The following is a 24,348-nucleotide window of genomic DNA, read 5'->3' on the forward strand; positions in this document are numbered from 1 at the left end:
AAGCCTGAACACCCGTTGTAGAGATAATTTATTGTTAATGATTAATAAAAATCCGCAAGCGTACAGCAAGCAAGCACACGGTGAAGCCAAGTAGAAATGATGCTCAGTGGAGATGGCTGGTAAGCCAACTCCCTTTTAGTCAAGCGTTACTCAATATTTATAGTCAGACAAAATAAAGCTACAGACATGTGATTAATGGGATAAGAAGGGCACACACATATACGCTCATATAAAAACAGTCTAGATTGATAAGGGAATAAATAACAAGGTCAAAGTATGACTCAAGTAGAATGAATAGAATGTGATGTCCGAAAGTTAGAATACAGTATATGGGCTTAACATAGTAACTGACACTACACACCCAAAGTACTTAAGCTTAAGACTTTGTACCCACTTTCGTTCCAACTGATGTCCTTCCGGCCAGACAACATCGAAGTCTGGTTTTACTACGCAGAAGCCGATTTCTCCTAGCACGGTGTGAACGACACACGTGCACAATTCCTCGCAGTAGTCAAGGCAATACCGCACGAATTCAACGGGTACGTAATACCTAGTATGTTTACTTGCGATGTTTCTAAACCTTACGAAACGCCGAAACGTTCTATTCTTAAACGCGGAGACCTAACCGACAGGCAAGGGTTAGACCAACTCCTCAATAACATCGACCTGCAACACTGTTCTGCGGCCGACATGTTGGAACGAATGAGAGAGGTTATCGGTCAAAGAACCTTTGATTATGGCCTGTTCAAACATCTTTTCTTGTCCAAACGTTCTCATCAGGTGCAATCTGTGCTTGTCTCGTTCCACAACAGCGCCTTAGACGAGCTGGCTGCATCCGCCGACCGCATTTTAGAAATAACAAAATCTTCCAATACCGAGGTTCTTATTAGCCAAAGAAAAGACTCATAACCGATTTATGTCATATACTTACGCGTTATCTCAATTTTCGTAACGACCGTTAGCGATCACACACCCACGTAGAAGCACTTCACGTGAGCGATCTGTCCCTAGACCACGAGTGACGGATAACCCCGACTTGTGTTGGTATCATAACCAGTATGGAAAGTCTTCCAGAAATTGCAGAAAACTCTGCAATTTTCCCAACTCAAAACCGAATGACACGCAAAACAACTCGGGAACCTTCCAAGCCGGCGCGCGTTAACGGCAACCGTGGCCGGCGAACATGGCCGTCTGTTGTATGTCACAGGTGTGGCAACAAGAGCTCGCTACCTCGTCGACACTGGCGCAGAAGATAGCGTTCTCCCAGCGAATTCCAACGACCGACTTCACGAATCGGCTTTAAACTTACGGGCGGCAAACGGAAAGCCTATCGCCACGTACGGTAAAAGGTACGTTTACCTCAACGTGGGTTCACGCAAACCCATTCACTGGATCTTCGTTGTTGCAGATGTTTCTATGCTAATCATTGGTATGGACCTTCTACAACATCACAATCTGATCGTGGATACGCGCAAACGGAGGCTAGTAGAAGTAAACACTAATTTATGCGTTTGCGTAACTTCTATTTCTGGTTGCAGATTATCTCCAGTCACAATTGAGCACACGATAGACCCATTTTATCAACCACCACTCGATAAGTATCCTGGGATACACCAAACGCAAACGAAGTTACCATGTGTAACCAGCAACGCTAAATATCATATCACGACTACAGGATCACCTGTATTCTCTAAAGCACGTCGACTAGCTCCAGAAAAGCTAAGGTTGGCCAAAAATGAATTTGACCACATGACAGACTTAGGAATCATACGACCGTCAAATAGCGCATATGCATCTCCGTTGCACATGGTCCCTAAAAAGGACAGCAACGATTGGCGTTCAACTGGTGACTATCGGCGATTGAATGCGAAAACCATTCCCGATCGTTACCCGTTGCCTCACATTCACGGTTTGACAGCTACGTTGAAAGGTACAACTGTCTTTTCGAAAATTGACTTGGTTAAAGCGTATAACCAAATTCCCATGACCATTGACGACATTCCGAAAGCAGCTATCATAACTCCCTTCGGACTCTACGAATTTTCGCGAGTGCCTTTCGGTCTAAGAAACGCTGCACAAACCTTCCAAAGGTTAAAAGACGATGTCTTTCGAGGTCTCAACTTCGTACATGCGTATGTTGACGACTGTCCAATAGCAAGTCCGGACAAAGAATCTCATCTCAAGCATCTGGATCTTGTTTTCGACCGACTACAAAAACATGGCATTACTGTAAACATTCAGAAATGCCAAATCGGAACTGACTCGTTAGACTTCCTAGGACACACTATAGGTGCTCAAGGCATTCGACCCCTAAGAACAAAAGTGGCGGCCATTCTGGATTGCCCAGAACCGACCACCACCAAGCAATTACGCACGTTTATCGGCCTTGTAAGTTTCTATAGATGATTCATACCGAAATGCGCGTTACTTATGAAACCGCTAACCGACCAACTACGTGAAAATGCGAAATCCATCAAGGCGGACGACACCGCGCGAAAAGCATTCTCCACAGTTAAGGAACTCATCGCTCAAGCAACAATGCTTGCACATCAAGACACTCAAGCACCCATTAGTATCGCGGTAGACGCATCCGACTCAGCAATCGGAGGAGTCTTACAACAATGGGTTAACAACTCCTGGCAACCTTTGGCATTTTCTCTAGACGGTTGCTAGACACCGAATCGAGGTGTAGCACATTCGGTAGGGAACTCCTAGCTATGTATTGTGCTGTACGGCATTTTCGACACTATATCGAAGGCCGCAAATTTACCCTTTTCACTGGCCATAAACCGCTTACCATTTCTTTAAGCTATTCTTCAGACAAGTACTGACCTTGTGACTCTCAACAAATGGAATACATTTCGCAGTTTACTCCGGACATTCAACACATTTCTGGAGCAAACAAAGTAGTCGCAGACGCCTTGTCTCGAATAACTTCCTCGAACAGTTTCCAAGGAATCGACCTTCTTAAACTCGCCCAGCTTCAAAAGTAGACACTGATCTTCAACACGAGTTATCGTCTGCAACTCTCAAGCCGCGCATCATACAGATGGAAACAGGTAAGAAACCTTACTTTGTGACACATCTACAGGTAGGTATCGCCCAATCGTGCCGAAACGTTATCGACGCAATGTCTTCAACACATTGCACAAACTTTCTCATCCAGGTGTTCGTGCAACCATCAAGCTTATAGCAGAATGGTTTTGCTGACCTGGAATGAATAAAGACGTGAGGGAGTGGGCACGCTCCTGTGTAAGCTGCCAAAAATCTAAGGTCATCAGACACAATAAATGTCCCTTAGGCTCATTTAGAACTCCTGATGCTCGATTCGACCATGTTCATCTGGATTCGGTAGGACATTTACCAGATTCAAATGGATACTCTTATCTCTTAACCTGCGTAGACCGTTTCACTCGATGGCCAGAAGCAGTACCTATCAAGGACATCGCTGCTGAAACAGTGGCCTGAACCTTCGTCAAACGATGGGTAGCAAACTTCGGCTGTCCTTCAACTATTACTACAGACCGCGGACGTCAGTTCGAGTCTGAACTTTTCCGTTGTCTGATTACACTTTTGGGAATCACTCGCTTCCGAACGACTGCCTACCACCCACAAGCAAACGGGTTGGTAAAACGTTTTCACTGACAACTTAAAGCTTCACTATCAGCTGTAAACGTTTCACAACGGACCGATGCTCTTCCACTCGTCTTACTAGGTATTTGCAATGCAGTGGAAGCTGACATTGGATACACTGTGGCTCAACTCGTTTATGGAACGAAACTTCGACTTCCAGGAGAATTCGTGGGTCCTTCATCCTCTTCAATGAACATGGATCTAACCTCCTACACGAACAGGCTTACAAACGCAACGCGTTCAGTTAAACCTGTTCCCACTCGACCTCAATCAACTGATGTTTTTGTTCAACCTGACTTACGATATAGTACACACGTTTCCATTCGTCGAGACTCGCATCGACGACCTTTTGAATCAGCATACGAAGGACCCTTCAAAGTTCTTCAACGCGAACCTAAGTACTATATAATCGATAAGGACGGAACCAACGATAGCATCAGCATCGATCGCCCCAACGCAGCGTATTTAGGAGATCATATCCATGTCGATTTTCCTTCGGTACAATCGAACGACACGACTCCGACGCTAATAATACCTCATCCGACAACCAACACGCACGATGATACTTTGACAGTATCTGAAACTAAACTTAAAACAGCGCGTTCTGGAAGAAGAGTAAGATTTCCAGAACATTTAAATGACTATTGCACGTAAGACACTAGTTAACATTTTGTTTCATCTCGATTTTCCATGGCATTATATATAATATTAAAAAAAATTTATATGCTTATATTTATATATATTTATTAGTTGGCTAATATGTATATTAAATAATTTTTTAAAAAAAATTTTTGTAAAAATCGCTTTTACTCTATTTTCCTTTTTTCGCCCACTTTGTGTGTTGAGGCGCGTGCGAGTTTACTTCGACATGCACTTACATATTCTTTTTCTTTTCCAGGACGGCTGGAAAAGACGGTAAAAGAACGATGAGATTAAGGAGGTACCAAAACTTTTCATTGTATATTACTTTTATTACTCACTGTATTTTATGGTCCCTTATAGTAAGGAAAGACGACCAGACGCTGCTAAACCTAGCAAGCTATCAGAAGAGTGTTTACCAACGACAAACTCGTTGAGTTTAAACTTCTGGCTGGACACGTCTTAGGGTCATCACTACTTCATTAGAAGGAAGTGATCTGTAGCGATAAATAAATCCCCAAAATAAATAGCTCTGTACGTTTTCGACATTGGATGGTGACCACATTAGTTTTAGTGGACTCACCTAGCTGAAGGCACTCGGTCATGCATCCGCACCAGATCACAAGTGGGAACGCCGTGCTCAACATCTGCTGAAATCGCTAGCTAGACTAGATCAGACAATTCTGATATATTGAAAATCGTCAGATACAACTCCTGATCTCTTCGATTCTGTCTTTTGATTTCTCTTGGTGTGTACGCTTCATATTAGGTGTTACTGGTTGAAGCGTTGTCAAACACTGAATACATGTGCCATCTTCAACAATAACCGTTATGTAAATGTTACTTGAAAGCTCCTTATGACATAGCCACCGAAAATGGAGCTTTCTCGATCAGCGTATGTTCATCTTCACAGTCAACACTGATTACGTGAAGTATAAATCCGATAGCATTACTGTATGATAATTCAGGCCGAGTCCAATGTAGTGTACAGCTGCCCAAAATGATATAAGAATATTGTTATCTTGAAACAAAAGCCGTGGCCAATAAATCGGAAAAGTGAATGACTTAAATGAAATTTACTTTAAAATCGACAGTAGTGTGTGTATCTGGTGGACTTAGTGACATTACACTGACCCTATGTGCTCGTCAATAATGTCTATTCACAGTTGGTACACATAAAGAACAATGATTAAGCAAAATTCATCGCAAATAAAGAAAAGATATGGTCCTAGATTTGTGGTTACATAAATTATTAGGAATACTTGTTAGTATTTGTTAGTAGTCACGCCAAACATTTGACTTCAAGGTCTCAGCAATCGTCCCTCGGATGTGTGGTTTACTGTGTCCAGGCTGTCACGTGGTTTTAAAATAATCTTGTTCATTATTGTAATATCAAGGTTTTAGTACGGAATTTGAAAAAAAGTATTGTTATAAATTTTGAACTTCACTGCATCACGAATCTACTAACCTCTAGAGATAACCGGATCTAATATCCTCGATCGTAAGGGTAAGGTAATTACCTTACCTACTATATTGTACAGCTTTAGTAGGACGCTCTAAAATCTTAATCTCTTTTGTGAATCTAGAGAAAGTGAAGATGTATGAACTGCGTAACATACTAGGACTTGAGATATGGACTTTAGGATCCTAGGATGCAAGCTTGCGTCGTAGCTAATGTCAGTTCGTAATCGAGACGCTAACTCTGTTTCTCAACCTAACTCACTTCTTTGCTTGATCTAGAAACAATTAAAATACTCACTATTAATGTAACTCAGCTTCGTCACTGATGTACTGTCTCTCGACTTCTGGAAGCCTCTAGGCCGGGTCGATCATACTTGTCTTATCAGTTATCTTGTGTAGATACCTATCAAAATGCTTGACTGGTTTTAGTCATGGTCAACTAATATGCTATCCAACGTCACGGTGAACTATCCATCTTTCTGTACTAAGGATTCCCCAAGAACGAAGATATTCGTCTAGGTATCCTCTGGAGTGTTGCTTTTTCCTAATGTGAATCTTTGAAGAGAAGTTAACGACTAAAAGGATAAACTAACGCTTCAGGAGTGTCTGACTTTACCTCTAAGGTGGGTAAACGACCATGGACTTTCTTTAATTCTGTAAAGTGGAAAGCACATCTGTGGCATGATTCGAACTTCGTGTATAACCTAAATAGTTCCCCACTAGAAGTTTCGTTTGTTGAAAAAGATATAGACGTCTTCATTTTTTTTGCGATATAGAGTTATATTCTATTTGTTACAAAAATCCTTTAGAGGTAACCAATTACTTTGAACAGCGATTTTGATTAGCTTGATAATAGTACTTTCCATTCAGTTTTTAGGTTTCGCTTAACGCGACCTATAGAATGGGAACGTAAGTTCATCCACCTCAAAGGGATATAAATACTTCTAAGATGAAACATGGAATCAGTTCATGAACTCAAACTAAAACCCTGCCAGGAATTCCTTAAAACTCTATCTTTATTCCGTAGAATATAAGGTACTCAGAGGAAGGCTTATTTTGACCTACAACATTCTGTACATCATTGAGAACCATCTGAGTCGCTTACTTCGTTTCTCTTCTAATAAAAAGTCTGAAGGGAGTACTGGGAATCTGAAGTGTTGCGTAGCAGGTCGGACTGAAAACATATATATATATATTACTAGTAGTCAGTGTAAGCTAAATTCGGTTTGAAGTGGCTCAACAAACTTTCCAGGAGTTCCTCAGTGGGCAACTGCATCTCTGTGCTAATGTAGTGTGGTAACTCGAACTGATGCACGTACTTACGAAGTTCTACGTTGTTACTGACTGACTGACTGACAATAAATAGAAATAGCATAATGGCGTGACTATTCTAATAATATGAACTCATTCCTGTAACTTGTTCTAAATAAACTGGAGTAACTCATGTTAATACCGAAGAATATGTGCTTTATGTAAAGATTTATCGTTGTCGCGTAACCTAATTTCTCTGACGAATCAAGATGTTTAGATTCAGAAGACTGAATAGTCATATTCTCAAGTAGGGATTGTTAAGGATACGTATTAGGATATGCCAAAATGTGTTCACTACTTTTTATACAACACCGAAACGTCTAAGGGTGGGAAACTAAAAGCCCCAACCTTTTGTTTTAAAGGGGAATGAAATCCCCCTGAAAATTTGTCGTGTTTATTACCTGGTTTATAAAGCCGGTAAGTCATAAGAAAGGTAGAACTTAACATATATGTTCATCAGTTCAAACAACCATACCATGTAAATACAGTTTGTCATAATGAGATAAGGACAGTATTAAGGGACAAGAGTTATGAAATTTACTTTTCAAATAAAAGGTTACAGTGTTTGCTTTATTTAGACACTCATTTTCATTCATTAGTACACATGTGATGAACAGTGTAAAGAACTGGTCACATCGGTTAAAGCGTACGAAAATATGACTTACCTAGAAGTCAATAGAATACTCGATATTTGAAGCAAAAGTTGGTGTCACGTACATTTTTTTTTCATTAGTTGGAGCTTCATGATGATGAGTATACTCACTGATTTTCTCTGAAGGTGCGCGTAATGACCTCAACAAGGAATTGGAATCCCTACCCTGATTTTAAATGTGAGTAACTGTTCAGATCAAAGCTGCATAAATTCACTCGATTAATAAGTGACTGATATGATTAACGATTATTTCTATCGTCGTAGAAAACTGTTAGCAGGCATTTAGTTAGATCATCACTTTATATGTCTTGACACCATTTCAGGTTGTAGGAAGAGGCAAACGATCATACTGTTTCTGGTTCCGTTATTTACTTAGCTTTATTTACATAGTTAACAATCTCTATAAATGATCCGTGAAATGCGGTTCGGTGGAGTGAATAATATGCTTGTTAAGATAAAAAAGCAGCGCTCGAAATCTCACCAACATTTGATGTTACGGGTTCTCAATATTCTGATATCATTCTTTTCATATTTTAGGTATTTGTACATATTTGCTTACATCTGAAGATTTGTTAATTAGCTCAATTTACCCGATATCTGAATCGATTAATTTTATAGCAGGATGAATATCGGAGGAGTTCAAATATAGTGAGTTAGGACTATAATTAATTATTGGGTTGTAGCTTCATTAAGATCTTTAGACGTGGCTTCGCTGTTATTTCTAACAAGCCTTACAAAGTTTCTATCTTTGATTCATGGAACACATGTAAACATACTGACGGAAATCAGCCAGATTTTCGTAATGTCCCAACAGTGTCCGCTATACTAAGTAAAACAGCACCCTTGGAAAGTACAATTGCACTCCGAAAATGGCAGGATAAAAAGAAAAATGAACTTGGCGAAGATGGGTTTCAGGAGTACATGAGAGGTAAACACCATTAGACAGATGTTTTTGTTAAATAGAACTTCAGCTTTTAGGAAAAAGTGTTCATTCCAGTGTAGAAGCACGACTTATAAAGGGCAAGTTTCCTTCTAATCTACCTGAAAATGTTTCCAAATATTGTGAAAGTCTAAAATATATCTTGGATGATTTAAAGTCTTCTGCAGTAGAAACTAACTGCTTCCATCCTCAGCTTTTGTATCGCGGGAGGTTTGATAGTATAGTGTTTTCAAAGTAGGTTTGAGTTTAACAAACTCGTTAACGTTTTTTTGTTGAATACAAAGTCCGTATGTTTACCAAAGTTTATTAGTATTCCACGTATCTCTCTTATTGACAAATTTTCTCACAAAATATATTTGTTTGTGAAGGATTCCGTAGCTTAAAACAATTTATTCAAAGTACCTTAGATTCAAGTTTCTTATTTATTGGTCATTTGTTCTCATCTGAAGTTCTTTAGCATATGTCTTACTATAAAGAACTGTTTAGATTTGATTTTCAACCAATCATATATATATCTTATAGCTCATAAATATTACGGCATCTACCCACTCTTCCGTGATCAGTTTTTGTATTTTTCAATGAGAATGTCCGTAGTTGTAACTGATTCAACATATTAATTTAGTAATTCTGTGATGGTGCTATTAACCTATGGAATGCAGTGCCAGCATTTCAAATGGTATCTCTTTTGAGACTATGCAGCTATTAAATATCTTGGTGAAATTGCGGTTTGGTGAGTAAAACACTTGACTTTTAACTGTAAATCCATCTGTTCTATATACTTCGATTTCATTTGACCTCGCACAAGTTAACTCGAAAGTCAGTATTTAACCATGTACATTTGTTTTCTGATTGACGTTTGAATTAAATATTTGTTGTGCATTTCGATTTAAGAAAAAGGGTAGGCAACCGAGTATAAATCATTTTATTCAACTATCAGTTCGTTTGTTTCATTTATCCAACAAAGCATTATTTCTTGACCAAAACTTAGAGATATAAACGAACCTATTTTGACTGAATGGAAAACAGTACACGAATCCAAAAGAATATTGACTATTGAGCAGGCTTATGATAGTCCATTACAAGTTGCCGCGTATATTGGAGCTTATAACTTTACTCGTTATCCTGAATCTTTGCCTGTAAGTTTACATTTTCTAGAATTTTTGCTACTGAAAGCACACTGCTGGCTGTAAATAACATAAAAGGTTTTGGTTTTATTCAAATTCCCTTTTATTTAGAGAGCTGTTGAATTTTCGTAGTAATTACGTATTTTTTAAACGAACAGATCTAAATGAATGCGTCAATCCAAGTTGTCACGCTTCACTTAAACGGAGTGAAAAAATAAACAAAAGGCAAAGCGAGAAATAAAAAAGTCTCAGTCGTAGTGGAAAACTATAGGAGAGAAATAAGATCTGTGAAATTTGAGGAATGAAAAGTATGCGGTGATACAATATTCATGAATTAGGAAGTCAACTAATAATTAAATCCAACCGTTTGTTACGATTAATTTGTGGGCCATTACGTAAACGTGTGTGCCTTTTTACACGGCTCAAGTTAATGGTAAACGACTCAGTCAGTCAGTACCAACGTAGAACTTCGTACGTACGTACATCAGTTCGAGTTGCCACACCACATTAGCACAGAGATGCAGTGGTCGATTCAAATCCCGTAGTGCTAGATGTAGTAAGATTATAAGCTGTAATCAGAAAAATTAGGGTTTGAAGATGTTATTCAAGGACTATAATCCAGTGAAATAAGTTTGGAAAGAGAAAAAAGAAAGGGAAATGAAGAAATCAGAAGATTAGAATTTGGGAGAACACAAAGAGTGGATGCACCTGCCCCATTGCAAACGATTTTGAGCCATGTCATTCAAGGTCTCTAACCATTGGTTGCTTTCATCTCGCGGTCCCCAACCAGGTAGTCTACACCTACCAACATGACTCAGTCCACTTGTCAGTGACTTCATGAACTTGTGCCATGTTTTGGTCTGGCTGCCCCTAGCTTTCTTCCAACCTACTCCTATACCACTGAATATAGCATGTCAAGACAGTCGGTGGTTGGGCATACGTAACACGTGTCCCAGCCATCTCAACTGATGAAGTTTCACTACTTCATCAATTGATTTGCCATCCTTACCTAGTACCCGTTTCCTAACAACTGTGTTACTTACTCGATGGTCCCAGGATATACGAGCAATGTTTCGAAGACACCTATGATTGAATACTAGTAGCCTATGAATATCCTCTACTCTTAGCGGCCATGTTTCACTGCCATAAAGTAGGACGGAACAAACTGCTGCGCAGTGAACACGTCCTTTGATTGATAGACGGATATCTCGCCTACGCCATAAATGACGCAAGTTGGCAAAAACTAGTCGAGCCTTCTGTATCCGTGCTGAGATTTCGTCACACACCAGACCACAAGGGCTGATGAGACTTCCAAGATGAGTAAAGCGGTCGACACGCTCAACTACTTCACTCCCTATAATTAGTTCGGGTGTCGATGCAACCCAATCCTGAAGTAACATTTTGCATTTCGGTGGGGAGAATCTCATCCCGAACATGCTTGCATTGTTGCTTAGAGTGATCAGAAGACTGCATTTTGTCAGCGTCTTCATTAAATAGGACTATGTCATCGGCATATTCTAAGTCAACAAGTGAACCTCCCGGTAGAAGTTCAACCCCTGGAAATCTAGACGAGGAAAGTGTTATCTCTAAAAGTACGTCGACCACAAAGTTGAACAAGAATGGAGAGAGTGGACAGCCCTGACGAACACCACTTCAGGTAATCAATTCTGATGACAGTTCGCCATAAGCTCTCACTCGACCAGTTGTGTTCGAGTAGAGAGCCTTTATAAGGTTAATGTACTTCTTTGGTACTCCTTTCAGTGACAAACACTGCCATAGAACCTCACGATCAACACAGTCGAATGCTGCCTTACGGTCGAGAAATACTACGATTGTGGGGCGTCTGAACGTGTGTCTGTGTTCTAGAACCTGACGTAGTGTGAATATCTGGTCTATACAACCACGTCCAGGTCGAAAACCAGCCTGATTTTCTCTAGTCTGTTCTTCACGAGCTTTGGTTAGGCGTCGAAGTATTGTTGAAGCTAATATTTTAGACACTATATTAGTCAAACTGATTCCTCTGATTGTCACGAGAGGACTTTTGTCCTTTCTTATAGACTGGCACAATCAGTGATTGAGACCAGTCATATGGGATTGCGTCCAGTTCCCAAATCCTACCTAAGACCTCGGTTAATCTCATTGCTAATACTGGACCACCATCCTTTAAAATCTCAGGAGTAAACCTGTCAGGGCCTGCTGCTCTCCCTCCTTTCAGATTTCTTATGGCTTTTTCAACTTCGTAAAGGGACGGAGGACCTACATTAACTTGCCATTCAGGTTGACTAGAGATCGTGGGAAACCGAAGTGTGTCTGAAGGCCAGTTGAACTGATCCCTAAAGTGTTCTGCCCATCGATCCAATCTCCTGGATTGAGAATGAATAATATGTCCATCTTTCTCTGAGATTGTTTCGCTAACGGTCGGGTTCCTAATTCCGGTTTTCTTAACGAGTCTGAACAATTGTCTGCTATTACCTATTGCCGCTGCCTTTTCCATCTCTCTTGCTTTCGCTACCCACCACTGTTCGCGATCATTGCGTAAACTTCTTGTCAGCTTGCGCTTGAGCTGACTCCGCTCTTCATTATGTTCAGAGTCAGGTGGAATGAGTTTCCGAGCATCTATCAGTGCGATAGATGCTGCTGAGATCCAGTGTTTCTCCCTAACTTTACGGTTTACCTTACTAGCAGATATCACTACTGTTTCCACAGCTTTTCGGATATCGTTCCATGCTGCCTCGGGGTGGGCATCACATACATGGCTGCCTAACTGTTTTCCTAGTTGTTCCTGAAATATATTCTTAGCTTGACTATCATTAAGTAGGATCCTAAGAGGTTTCCTTGCAGCGTCTTTCCTACGTCCAGTAAGACGCAAACAAATACGCGCTCGCACTAGAGTATGATCTGAATCTAAGCATGTGCTCCAGAATGAGCGACAGTCTTCTATCGAGCCCCTACATCGGTGGCTGATAGCGATGTGATCTATTCGGGTCCAACGTTGGGACGAATTAGGGGGTCCCCATGTTAAAAGATGTCTTTCCTTATGCTTAAAGTTAGTGTTTGCAAGGAACAAGCGGTTATCTGAGCATAGCTGCAACAGACGGTCGCCATTATCTGTTCTTTGAGCCACGACACCATAAGATCCACCTAGGTGTCTTTCCCTATCGCTTAGTTTACCTACTTGAGCATTAAAGTCACCGGCCACTATTACTACATCAGAGCTCCTAGCTTTTCGGAGAAGGTCGGAAAGCTTTCTGTAAAACTCATCTTTTACATTATCTGAGCTGCAGTCAGTGGGAGAATAGGCAGAGACGACAAAGAGGCAACGACGAGTTTCCCTATCTTTCCGGATCCTTACTGTTCCGTTTAGTCGGACAGCGCACAAACGACTGTCTACTGGGATCCACTCTATGAGAGCTAGTTCTGCCCTAGGACTCAATGCTATACCTACGCCGGCGAGGCCACGGGAAGCAGAATCAGGGCTTCCAGATACATGAAGCGTAAATCGAGTCGGTTCTTTATTTTGGCATGGTGAGGTCAAATGAATGACACTACTTGGATCCTGTATGCGCGTTTCGGAGACGCAGCACACATCGATGGTGCGAGATTCTAAAGTTTTAGCTAAGGAAGCCTGCTGTTCTATTTGGCACAGTGTTCGTACGTTAAAAGCTCCTACGTGTAGTTTAGAGCGTGGTTTCAGGAGACCAGGAATAGCGTTCCACGTACTTGAATCGTTTGCCCTAGCGGTGCGAGGTGATTAAGAGACGTGAGGAGGGTTAGTCATGGAGATAAGATAGGTATTAGGAGGTGTAGGAAGGATTTGAATGTGACCAACTTGGTCTCGTGTGCTGTTACGAGTATGAGGGCTGATATAACTTCCCGGCTGCCCACACCGTGGAAGGGTATTTCTTGAGGAACCTGAAAAGGAAATTGGATTAGTGTTGGTCTTGACGACCTGGGAGCGTGACCGCAGAGCCCAAGGGACGACTGCTTGAGGCCGGTCGCGCACGGCCTTTTCGTGGGAGGTTTTTACTATGTTAGCTCCGTTCTTCAAAGGGCCTTACCGCCGGAGACGGAAATCCGTGAGGTAAGGTGAGGTGTGACATTTTTAGGGCCGACTTTTTCTAACCCCACCCCTCCTTGTGGAATGGCAGCATCGCTGCAGATGCTGGTTGTCCGAGGGAAACACTTTATTGCTGTCACACCTCTCTACAGTCAGCAGTACGACTTCGCCCTCAGATCTTGAGTTGCTGCTTTTATTCTTACCGTTCTCCAATCGACCTGCCTGGCATGGTAGAACCTACAGGAACATATGTTCCAGCCAATATAGCTCGGTTGGGTCATCACGATAGGCAAGCCTGACCACCGCGTCAAGGTAGCAGCTTCGGTCGGGTGGTAAACGACTTGACAAAGTAAACTCTGTTCCAAATCTGGTCTCACGTATTCTATATGTGGATCACTTCTATATGAGTGTACGTAAATTGACCAACTTTGCCAATATTCACGTTTCAAGATGCACATGGGAAGATGGTATGGGTTCATAGTTTACACTCAGCGTGTGCGAATGTTGCTATCTCATCATTTTGAAGTATGTTACATATCAAAGAACTTAGTTCGTGTCACTGTCTAAAAACAAAAGCATCACCTATTTTCTGCACCAATTATCTGAGTTCTTAGTATTGTGAACGATAAGTGTCAGTTATTATTTAATTCTTATTAGTTTCACACTTGTTAATTACAAATTATAATGTCATCTTACTTGCATTACAGTGTTATGTGTCTCAATAGTTTATTATCTACGCTAATGTCTTGTTTCATGACGAGTTCGCAACGTGGGACTTATTTCAATTTCGCTTCAGTGTGTCATGTCATATGATGTTTTTTCTGTTTTCTGTTCTTCTCAAAACTACTTAGTTGTAAGCATTTAAGGTATATATGTATTGTTTTGTATGTAGAATAAATGTAACACTAGACTTTGAGATTTCCACTAACACGTTAATCTACATACTCTTGAGTACTTGCTTTTCCTATTTTTATTCAATTTACTGTGTAAAGGCATAACTGTTTTTATGACTGGCATTTCTTTCTTGTAGGTGTTGACGAGTAAAATTAAAACAAAGGGTTCGTCTAGTTATCCTAAGCTGCTTTAGGCTGAACTGCTTAACAGTCGAAATAATTGTTTAAGGAAAAACTTAATTCTTAACTTGATGCACGTAACTTCACTTTTGACTTTGAACATAAAGACTTGTTAATCTGCGCAATCTAGAAATGCAAATAGTTTAAGACCATACACGGAGGCATTGCTAGCAAAACAAGTGACGAATTTGTTGTTTGTTACAAAACAATGGAGAGATCTGGTTGTTAAATAAGTCAACGTCTGATCTCGTGATGTAATGGTTGTAATTACTTAGTGTTTAGTGTACTACAACCGCACATTGGTTTACAGCTTACATGATATTTACATACAGCTCTTAAAACTTAATTAAATCAACCCAGTTATGAAAACGATGGAACTTCCCGTATACTTAAGATTATTTTATTGGCTCTATATGTTTCTGGGAAGCTCATCCACCATATATCCATCTAAAAATATGCTTATAATTTTTAACCACGTTTCTTAGCATCTAATTCATTGTTATTTCAAAATAGGTGACAATGTATTTTGAATCTAACTTAGGTCAAAAAAGGAATGCTGGTGTATTCTTATGGTGATGGTTATCCAGCTGCTCGGTTTGTTTTAAACGAAACTAACTTGTTACATTACTGGGAGTTGTGGTGTGAACGTGTTCAAGCTTATTATGATCAGGTAAATTGTTTAGCATGTTTGGTTGACCTTTGTTGTGCAGTACTAAATTTTAAAATTTCCTCAGGTTCATGTTTATTTTTCGGAAATTAATATCTTTTTCGACAATCTTTTTGTGATAATGTGCCGTATTAGTTATTTTACGTATGTTATCAATCCGCGGTAACTATCTCTAACTCTACCGCACCATTTATAGTTTATTCTAACTGTACCGTACATTACATCTCTCTACTTTCTCTCCGTCATATGTGTAAAATATTCTTACGATGCTGATAATTATTAGGCTAGCTAATTTGCTTAGAAAATTGCTAACAGAATAAGAGTTTTTATGAGTTATGCAATAAAAATCTCATCTGGAAGACGTAAAAAAATATGGTAATGATCTTAACGCTTTTATTCATTAGGACATGTGTTTTTTTACGGTCCAATCTTTGTCTTTCGTTTTCTTTCTGTTTGTGTAAAAGAAAAAACAACATCGGAGAAAAACAAATCTAAACAGAATAAAAGTTAATAGAAGTGTAGACAAAGCTGTAATGTGTGTGAATGAGTAGTTTTAACTGCTTGGTTATTAATTAAATTTTGATATCATTACTGGAGATGATGATATGCTGATAATGATAATAGTAACAATAAGTGTGTAATGTAGAAATGATGATGAAAGTAATGATGAGTGTACTGTTACCTACATTTTGAATTTTAAATATATAAGTATGTGTATTTATCTGTGTAGAATAGGATGAGATGTGAAATGCTGTATAGTTGGCCATGTGACTGGTCCATGACTATCACTGTTACTATTGCCATTTGACCAAGTGTTCTGCTTTTTAGGAATATTGTAAAACTGTTCAGTAGTGTTAGTGTTATTACATTGTTGATAATAACAAGTGTACAATGGTATGTTTTCATTCGATTCAGTTAGTAAATGTGTCAATAAAATATCGTCATTATTATTATCACTATTATTATTATTGTCATTATTATTAGTAGTAGTACAACATATTTCATTATTTAAACTCTTTTCATCACATATTATTTGATGATGCTGGTGATTCGAGTTCTCTATTTGTTGTTTTATTATATTTTCAATTGTTCTCGGTGCATTATTCTGATTGTATTCGTGTTTCATTTTGATCGTATCAGATTCATATTGATTATTCAACTGATTATCAATTATTTGTGATGATGTCATGTTTTCTCGCATGATTATTACCTCTTTTTTATCACCATTCTCCAATTGGTTTAATTTATTTTGTTGTTTATCAATTGAATTCATGTGTTTATTATTCATAGTTAAAACAGTTGTTATTGTAGTCTTATCTTGTGAACTGTTATAATCATTTACTGTTATTGGACTAGGTGAACAACAAGGCGATGAACATGTAGTAGAATAATACGAATTAAATGTTACATTATGCATAAAAATATTTGGTGTAGATGGTTCACTTTTTATATGTGATATACATTGACTATTATTATTATTGTTATTATCATTGTTATAAGTAATATGTTTATTGTTATTGTTATTATTTTGGTGATGATAATTGGTATCCATTGATAATATCAAATTTTTTAATAAAATTTCTTTTGAACTTTTTTGTTGATTTGTTGATTTACAGTTTGTTTTGTCTTGTGAACTAGATGTTGTTATTTCTTTCATTGTTTCAATATTATTTCTTTTATTGTTGTCATATTGTTGTTGAATTGTATCTTTTATATGTTTACTTTCAATTATTTGATGATCTTCAATATTATTAATATTACAATTGTTACTATCATCATTTATAGAAAGTGATTTAATTAAAGTTGACTGATTTTGTTGTTTTTTCAATGTATAATTTGTTTCATTCAATGATTTCAATCTAATAATTACAGGTGAATTAGTAATTTTTGCTACAGTTGTATTCATTGTTGGAAGTATATAATCATTAAATTTTTTAATAGGACTATAACTTTTACTATTTTGATTTTCATAATTAACAGTATTATGATGATGATCATTTGAATTGACAAGTTCATTTAATTTAGTGTTGGATATTGTTGATGACGGTTGAATTAACTTTATATCATCATTGTTGATGATAGTGTTCTCTCGTTTGTTTGCTTTCAAATGTTGAATATAATGGTGATGATGCTGACGATAACGATGATGTATAGATTTGGAATTACATTCATTTTCTGATACTTTTGTTATTTTTGTTGTGGATGGCATTGATGTCAAGTTATAATTCGCTCGATTATTTGTTTTATAAGATTCTTTTAATATTAAAACTGGTGAAGAGGATGGTGACACTGATGACGATGATGACGACGTTGATACTGAAATAGGTGATTTTATTGATGCTTCTAATTCCGATTGATCCTTGTTATAATCATGTAGCGATTTTACTAGAAAAGGTTTAACACGTGAATAACACCGTTGGTAATAGCGACGATATCTTGACCGTGTTGTTTTCGGTGCAGTAGTAGTCGTAGTATACTGATGGTAATCGCTTTTGCGTTTATATTGATGGCGATGACGATGATCATACCGACTTTTCATTAAATAACATCCAATCAAGATAGAAAATGGTAATCCAAATATACAAATTAATATTATGCTAAATATTAAAATATACATTTTCAGTGTTAATTTAAGTCTCATTTCTGTAGAAATATTTGCTTGTTCATTGTTTAAATAGTGAGGATTTGTTTGATTATTTGCTTGAATAAAAATCTTTTCCTGACTTTTTAACTCATTCTGACTTAGTTGCTTAGTTATGTGTATGGTATTTGTCTTTTCATTGCCTAAATAAAAATTTAAAGGAATTAAAAAAAGTAGGATTGTTAAATAATTTTCTTATAGTTGCGAAAGTAAATAAAGTAATAGTAAATACTTATTATCTAAACTTGATCACCTTTAAGCTAACATTTCCAAAATCAGTCTAAAATTGTCTTAAATATGGATTGTTTATAAATTTAATATTAGTCTAAAGCAGTCACTTAATGGCTTTCAATCAATAGGCCACATATTCAAAGTCAGCCTCACTCATTTCGGTCTTGAGGGTCGGGTAATATCATCAACTAGCTGTTACACAGACAGTGTGACTTAAATCCAAGTACAAAAATCTGTGCTTTGTAAATGAGTTACATTCGTTTATTATTATTATTATTATTATTATTATTATTATTATTATTATTATTATTACTATTAATGTTATACTTCTCATCAGTACTTTCGAAATAAATAAACGTCTATTTTACTCTGATTAGACGTGTGAAATTCATCTGTCAAATTTTTTCCTTCAATATTTTTTTTATATCATGGAAGTTCAGTCAAATTGATTTTGCATGTCTAATACAGTGAAGTTGTTTTAGCTCATATTCGAATTGGTGCTTTAAGAGTATTTTACTGATAATTAGAATCCCTAGATTTGATTATTTGTTCATAACTCAAATTTCAAAATGCAATGAAACAACCATCAAGTTTTTTTTAATTTTAATGGCTCATTCTATGTTATTTTGACTGAACTGCCTAATTTAACTATTCCATAAAAATATTACCCTTTCAACTGTTTCAAAAGAAGCTAGACTGGATTATTCTGAAGATAATTTGCTAGTGGATACTGTGACTCAGTAGTTAAATCGCTTAGTTTTCAGTCCCTATGTTGCTTATTCGAACTCCGCTCCATCTGCTTCGGTCGAGGCAATTGGGTAATATTAACCCTTTCACTTAAAATGTGGCTCGAAGCCAATTACATATATCTTGACCTGATAAATGAAATAGTAGTAAAATTATTTTGTAATGTTTGTTTTTTGTATTTGTTATTCAAATAATCTTTTGTTTGATTAATTTTTATGTGAATACTCGTGATATTTGCTTGTTTGTCCCTTATAAGAATAAGGTTCATATACAAAATTATTTGTTTATAATAATGTAGCTTGTAAAGTTCATTTTTATAAATGTTCATAGAATATTGATGAATCCTAGTCCTTTTTTCCCTGCTGAAGTTACTTGAATTAAGTACAAATAAAGTACAGTTGGAAACTCTGGGTGACAAGGCTCAGAATCAAGTGTATACACTCACTGTCTCCCCTTAAACCGTGAGATTAAAATAGTTTTATACCTTTCTTTCTACGAACTAATTCCTTCTCCCTATATCATATCCTTATATGCAATCTCTTTTTTTAAATATATTACTACTATTGAAGTAACTACTTTTGTAAACTCGGTGTTCATCTTGTTGTGCTAATGAAGCGTGGCAATTTGGATCAATGTATATAATGTGCCTGGTCCTACGTTGTAGATGACTGATTGACTGACAAATACAGTAACAATATGGCTGAAGGCATAGTAGTCTTAATTTCTTGAGTGTATTTATGTGATAAGTAAACTTGCTTATTTTTCTCTGATTTTAAGTGAATAAGTATAACATTCACCTGCATATACAAAATCCAAATATGTACTAAACTGATGAATCATTAATGTATATTTTTGAGTGAATTATTATTAGTAAGCAAACACTTTTTATTTTGATTATATTTTATTTTGTTTTAGTGCAACAATCCTTCTAATGAAGAATGAGAATTGAAATTTTGGATGGATACACAAAATATATCCATATCTATTTGTTGCAATATCATCATTTTATCAGTGGTTTAAATGAAATAAGAGAAACATTATTTTTTAAAACTATATATTCATTTAATTGGAATTTATAATTGTATATACAATTACTAATTCATAGTTTGCCTAATTCTTATTTGTTGTTCTCTTCTATAGACAGTTGACTGCTTCAGTTTGCCGATGTGTAACGTTTGTTAATTGGTCGACTTAGCTAACTTCTCTCTTTCTCATACACATATCAATCATTTGCACCAACAAGAATTTATTAAAGGTTTTAGGAATGAATTCAGACATGAGCCACGTGGTAAATCATTCATATAACTGTCTGTTTTTCAATAATTTCCTATGAAATGTTACGCAGTAACTATGCATCTCCAGATAACTACAGTTGAGTTTCTTTAAAGTAACACGGTATTTGACGGAGAGTCATCCTTGGCAGTTTTTCAAATTGTTTTCAAAAGATAGAAACACAAGAGCACTTTATCTAGTTGTCTATTTCGTACTGGGAAGATTACGTTATAATTATTTAAAACATTAAATAAGGTAATCGGTAGTAGATGTGAACTAACTACTTTTTGGTGATTTTTCACCATGTCTTACGATTTAGTAGTACAATGTCAATCGCTGCCTATTTTTAATTCATAAGCTTAAGATGGTCCTCTTACAAATTAATGGTCATGTGTTTGGTTTTATAATTAATCATGTATGCCTTCTCAACAGTTTTAGATTTCTGAAATAGCTCTTAATTGTCTGTGACGTTACATGGTACAGGAAAAAATTTCAACGTGATAGGTGCATCGGTTTTGATTATCACTGTAACTGTTCTGAAAAAGATATGAATCAGTAAGCAGGAAAGTGTATATAAGCTAAACAGGTAGATGTAGAATATTAATATGTTCAGGGCTTACAAAGTCTGTGGTGTCAGTCCCATTATCATCAATCTTCAGTTATGTTACTAAGATCTTCAACCATTAATTCATAACATCTCGATAATCTGTGTTGATTTACTCGACACGATACGAATGTGAAGTCACTGATTTTATGGATTGTTGTCATGTTTTGATCTGAGCTCCTTCCATAATTTTATTATTGTTGAGGATTGTTCAGAGTGTATCACAACACCACTTCCTTGTATTTAACTAAGTCAAATTTCCGTTCATTCTAAGTGATACTGTGGTGTGTGCCACTGAATTCGACAGATATAAGTAGTATGTATCATCAAACGCATGTGAAATGTCTGGCGGCAGAAGGTTAAAAAGATTAAAGAAAAGAGAACGAGAACAGAGAATGATTGGTGTGGAAACGAAGGAACAATCAAATCTGAGACGATTGATTGATATTTTACAAATGGAAGTGTTTACTTTATGGTTCTCATATTGTACTAAGCTGTTCTGTAATTTTATATTCAAATACACTCGATTGTCCCACTTGTATTCTCGTTCACTACAATACTAACAATTTATTTCTCTGAAAGAAGTTGTTACACTTCAAGGGTTACCCCCTTTGACCTATTTCAAGGTGTTACAGGGAACCGAACTGTCTGTTATGCAGTGGTCTATTTGTGGAATTCATCGATTAATTTCAAAGTCCTCTAGATCATCCGAAACACGAAACGTCAGAAAAATTAAATTTTCATACCCGTTGGGATATCACGTATTAGTTTTATTAATAACAATTTACCCAATGCTCAGTTTATTTGAAATTATGCGTCAAACCTTGATAATGACACTTAACCATTAGACAGCTTATAATTGAACAATCGAATTATTAAACTTTTAGGTTCAAGGTTCAGCGCGGTAGTGTAACCCTATACAATTAATTATCACATTAGTGTTGTTTGTACACACTAATAATAAAGTATAAAATATGATTCTACTTACATCGTTCACAGCATTTATCTCTTGGCGGGAGTAATATATGTCTTAAATTCTCAATAGATTCCACAGATTGTTCACATGGTGGGCAGTGATCTGTGCAGACCCATCTATTGTCCTTGGCACATATACACAGTAAACTACGACATGTACGAAATAATAAAAGACGAGATCCAAAAGGAAAGACATCTGGATATTGTATAATATTTTCATTGTCTATCAGTGATGAGCATCCAGTGTTACGTGGTGTTAACGGTGATGATGGCTTTTGTGGAATAGTTTCATTCATTAATATCTGGATCATTTTATTTTGTTGCTTCACGGAATCAGTATTCAACTCATCATTCTTTTGAATATCCTGCTTGAAACTGTTTGGTTTTTCTCGATCTGAACGATGTTAACGAATGGATAGAAATTAATGATAGAAAGTTAGCTATTTGGTAGTGAATCCAACTGCACAGAACGAATTAAACACTTAGGGGTTCAAACCTTGAAGTTACTGGTTGAAGGCTAAGAATTCAAACTATCACAAAGTGTAGCCAATAGTATAATATCGTTAGAATTACTCTGTAAATTCTGGGAAATACTGATATGCAGTCATTGGGCAAGTAAATTAAGACCTAGTGAATTCGTGTACATGAACGCTTCTCACAAAGTCACACTGTCCAGTCGGGATTGCTGTTGAGTAGCATCGTGGATACAGAATTTAGATACGTCGGATGTAATGTTTTATAAATAAGTCTGGATTTTGAGTACGTGACAGTGGAGCTTAAATAATCCAGTCAATATCAACAATGACGTTAAGTAAACCTCAATCGTTACCATATACCATACTCGTCGAAAGTATGATGGTAGTCGTAAGTACTGCTTTGGCGCTTGAAGCAAGGGATACTGAATTTAAATCAGTTGATATATAAATAGTAGGATACAGGTAATTCCAAACCATATTTCTTTAATAGGACAGAACGCCGTCCTGGATTTGTCGCCAGTCACTATTCAAAATAGTCATTTTAAAACTATTATTAGAATATAACGATTTGAAATGTATTACGAAAACTAGTAATCTTAGCAATATTCACAGAGATCGATTGGGTACCGATTATGAATATTGACGTTTAATTTACCTCTTGATTTATTGGATACTGTTTAGACATGATCACTCCCTTATCCTTTTCTCAGACTAGCTGAGGGTAAATGCAGATGACAGCCAATATCAAAGTTGAAAAATCTCGACAAAAATATCACCTTCATGGAATGATGATCATATGTCGACCCGAAGTCCTAAATTTGAGTTGTATTTTATGGAATAAGTTGTCTTCCCTGTCAACATTACATATTTGCGTATAGGGTTTGTGGAGATTGTTGAATCTTGTGATTTTACATCTCAAACTTAATTTATTTGGACAATTATTAAACACTAAGGAGCACTAGCCAACTGCTTATGGAATTGGATTGCCCAATAGTTAACACCTTCGACCCCGCCAGTGCTCGAACCAAGGACCATAAGAGTTTCCATGGAGCGCTTTACTTTTACACCATTGACTTGACATCCTAGCTGAGGTCGGTTCGTGGTTTAAGATTACGTGTTAAATATGTTTGATATTTAAATAAGAGAGGAATGATCGATATGACTTACTAGACGTAAATGTAATTGGCTTTTATGAATTATAAACTGACTATTTAAATAACTTACTTTTTTGAGAGGGTAGAGCGCAGTATGAAGGGCAGCATTCATCTTCACTTGCCATTGGTATCTGTTCAGGTGGACAGAGAAATAATTGTTGACATGATTGTCGTTTACAACGATATGTTCGGTTTATTTCACATATACATTCAGTACAATGATCAAAACTTGGAATCCATCGTGTTCCAACTGCATGATATGTAATTTCTTGTCCATCCATATAAAAACAATCATCCTCATGCCAGATTAGGCGACCTATGCTTTTTGTTGAGTACGGAAATAATAAAAAAGAAATGCTTTTATTAGGTAATTATTAGAATATAGTTTAAAACAGTTTGCCCTTATTAATTATATTTTTGTGGGTTAACTACAATAATTCCATCATTCTCTTCTTACAATAATTAGTTTTATGACAAATCATATTTATACTTAATCTCGTAGTTTATAAGTTAAAGAGTAAAGTTTTTATTTAGCAAATGCATCTATCATACAACAAATGAATTGACAGGTTATTTATCTAAATGTACCTATACTTCAGAGTCGAATTAATCATGTCCAAATAATTCATTGACATAGCTTTAACATTATAAAATGCTAAAATGGTAAACAATTCCCCAACTTAGTTCAATA

At 36.9% G+C, this 24,348-nt stretch overlaps 2 protein-coding genes across 3 annotated transcripts in view; one reads left to right on the forward strand and one right to left on the reverse strand.

Annotated features, from left to right (window-relative positions):
* Positions 1-5,408: 5,408 nt before the first annotated feature.
* Positions 5,409-20,337, forward strand: MGME1 (Mitochondrial genome maintenance exonuclease 1). Its single transcript, XM_051215388.1, has 7 exons — positions 5,409-5,779; positions 5,814-8,344; positions 8,380-8,624; positions 8,660-8,870; positions 9,625-9,772; positions 15,432-15,560; positions 20,092-20,337. Exons 2-7 carry the CDS (start codon positions 8,319-8,321, stop codon positions 20,116-20,118), a joined length of 786 nt encoding a protein of 261 aa, XP_051073668.1. The 5' UTR covers positions 5,409-5,779; positions 5,814-8,318; the 3' UTR covers positions 20,119-20,337.
* WC2_10 (blue light receptor) overlaps positions 16,276-24,348 on the reverse strand; it is a gene marked incomplete at its 3' end in the record, with an annotated part of 60,517 nt that continues 52,444 nt past the window's right edge. For both annotated transcript variants that reach the window (XM_051215400.1, XM_012942815.3), the window contains 3 exons: positions 23,728-23,973; positions 22,041-22,421; positions 16,276-18,341 (listed from right to left, as the gene is read on the reverse strand). In XM_051215400.1, coding sequence (XP_051073669.1) covers positions 16,276-18,341; positions 22,041-22,421; positions 23,728-23,973 — 2,693 coding nt within the window. The remainder of the gene's footprint in view (positions 18,342-22,040; positions 22,422-23,727; positions 23,974-24,348) is intronic.

Source organism: Schistosoma haematobium, chromosome 1 (assembly GCF_000699445.3).
Source record: "Schistosoma haematobium chromosome 1, whole genome shotgun sequence".
Taxonomy (NCBI): Eukaryota; Metazoa; Platyhelminthes; class Trematoda; order Strigeidida; family Schistosomatidae; genus Schistosoma; species Schistosoma haematobium.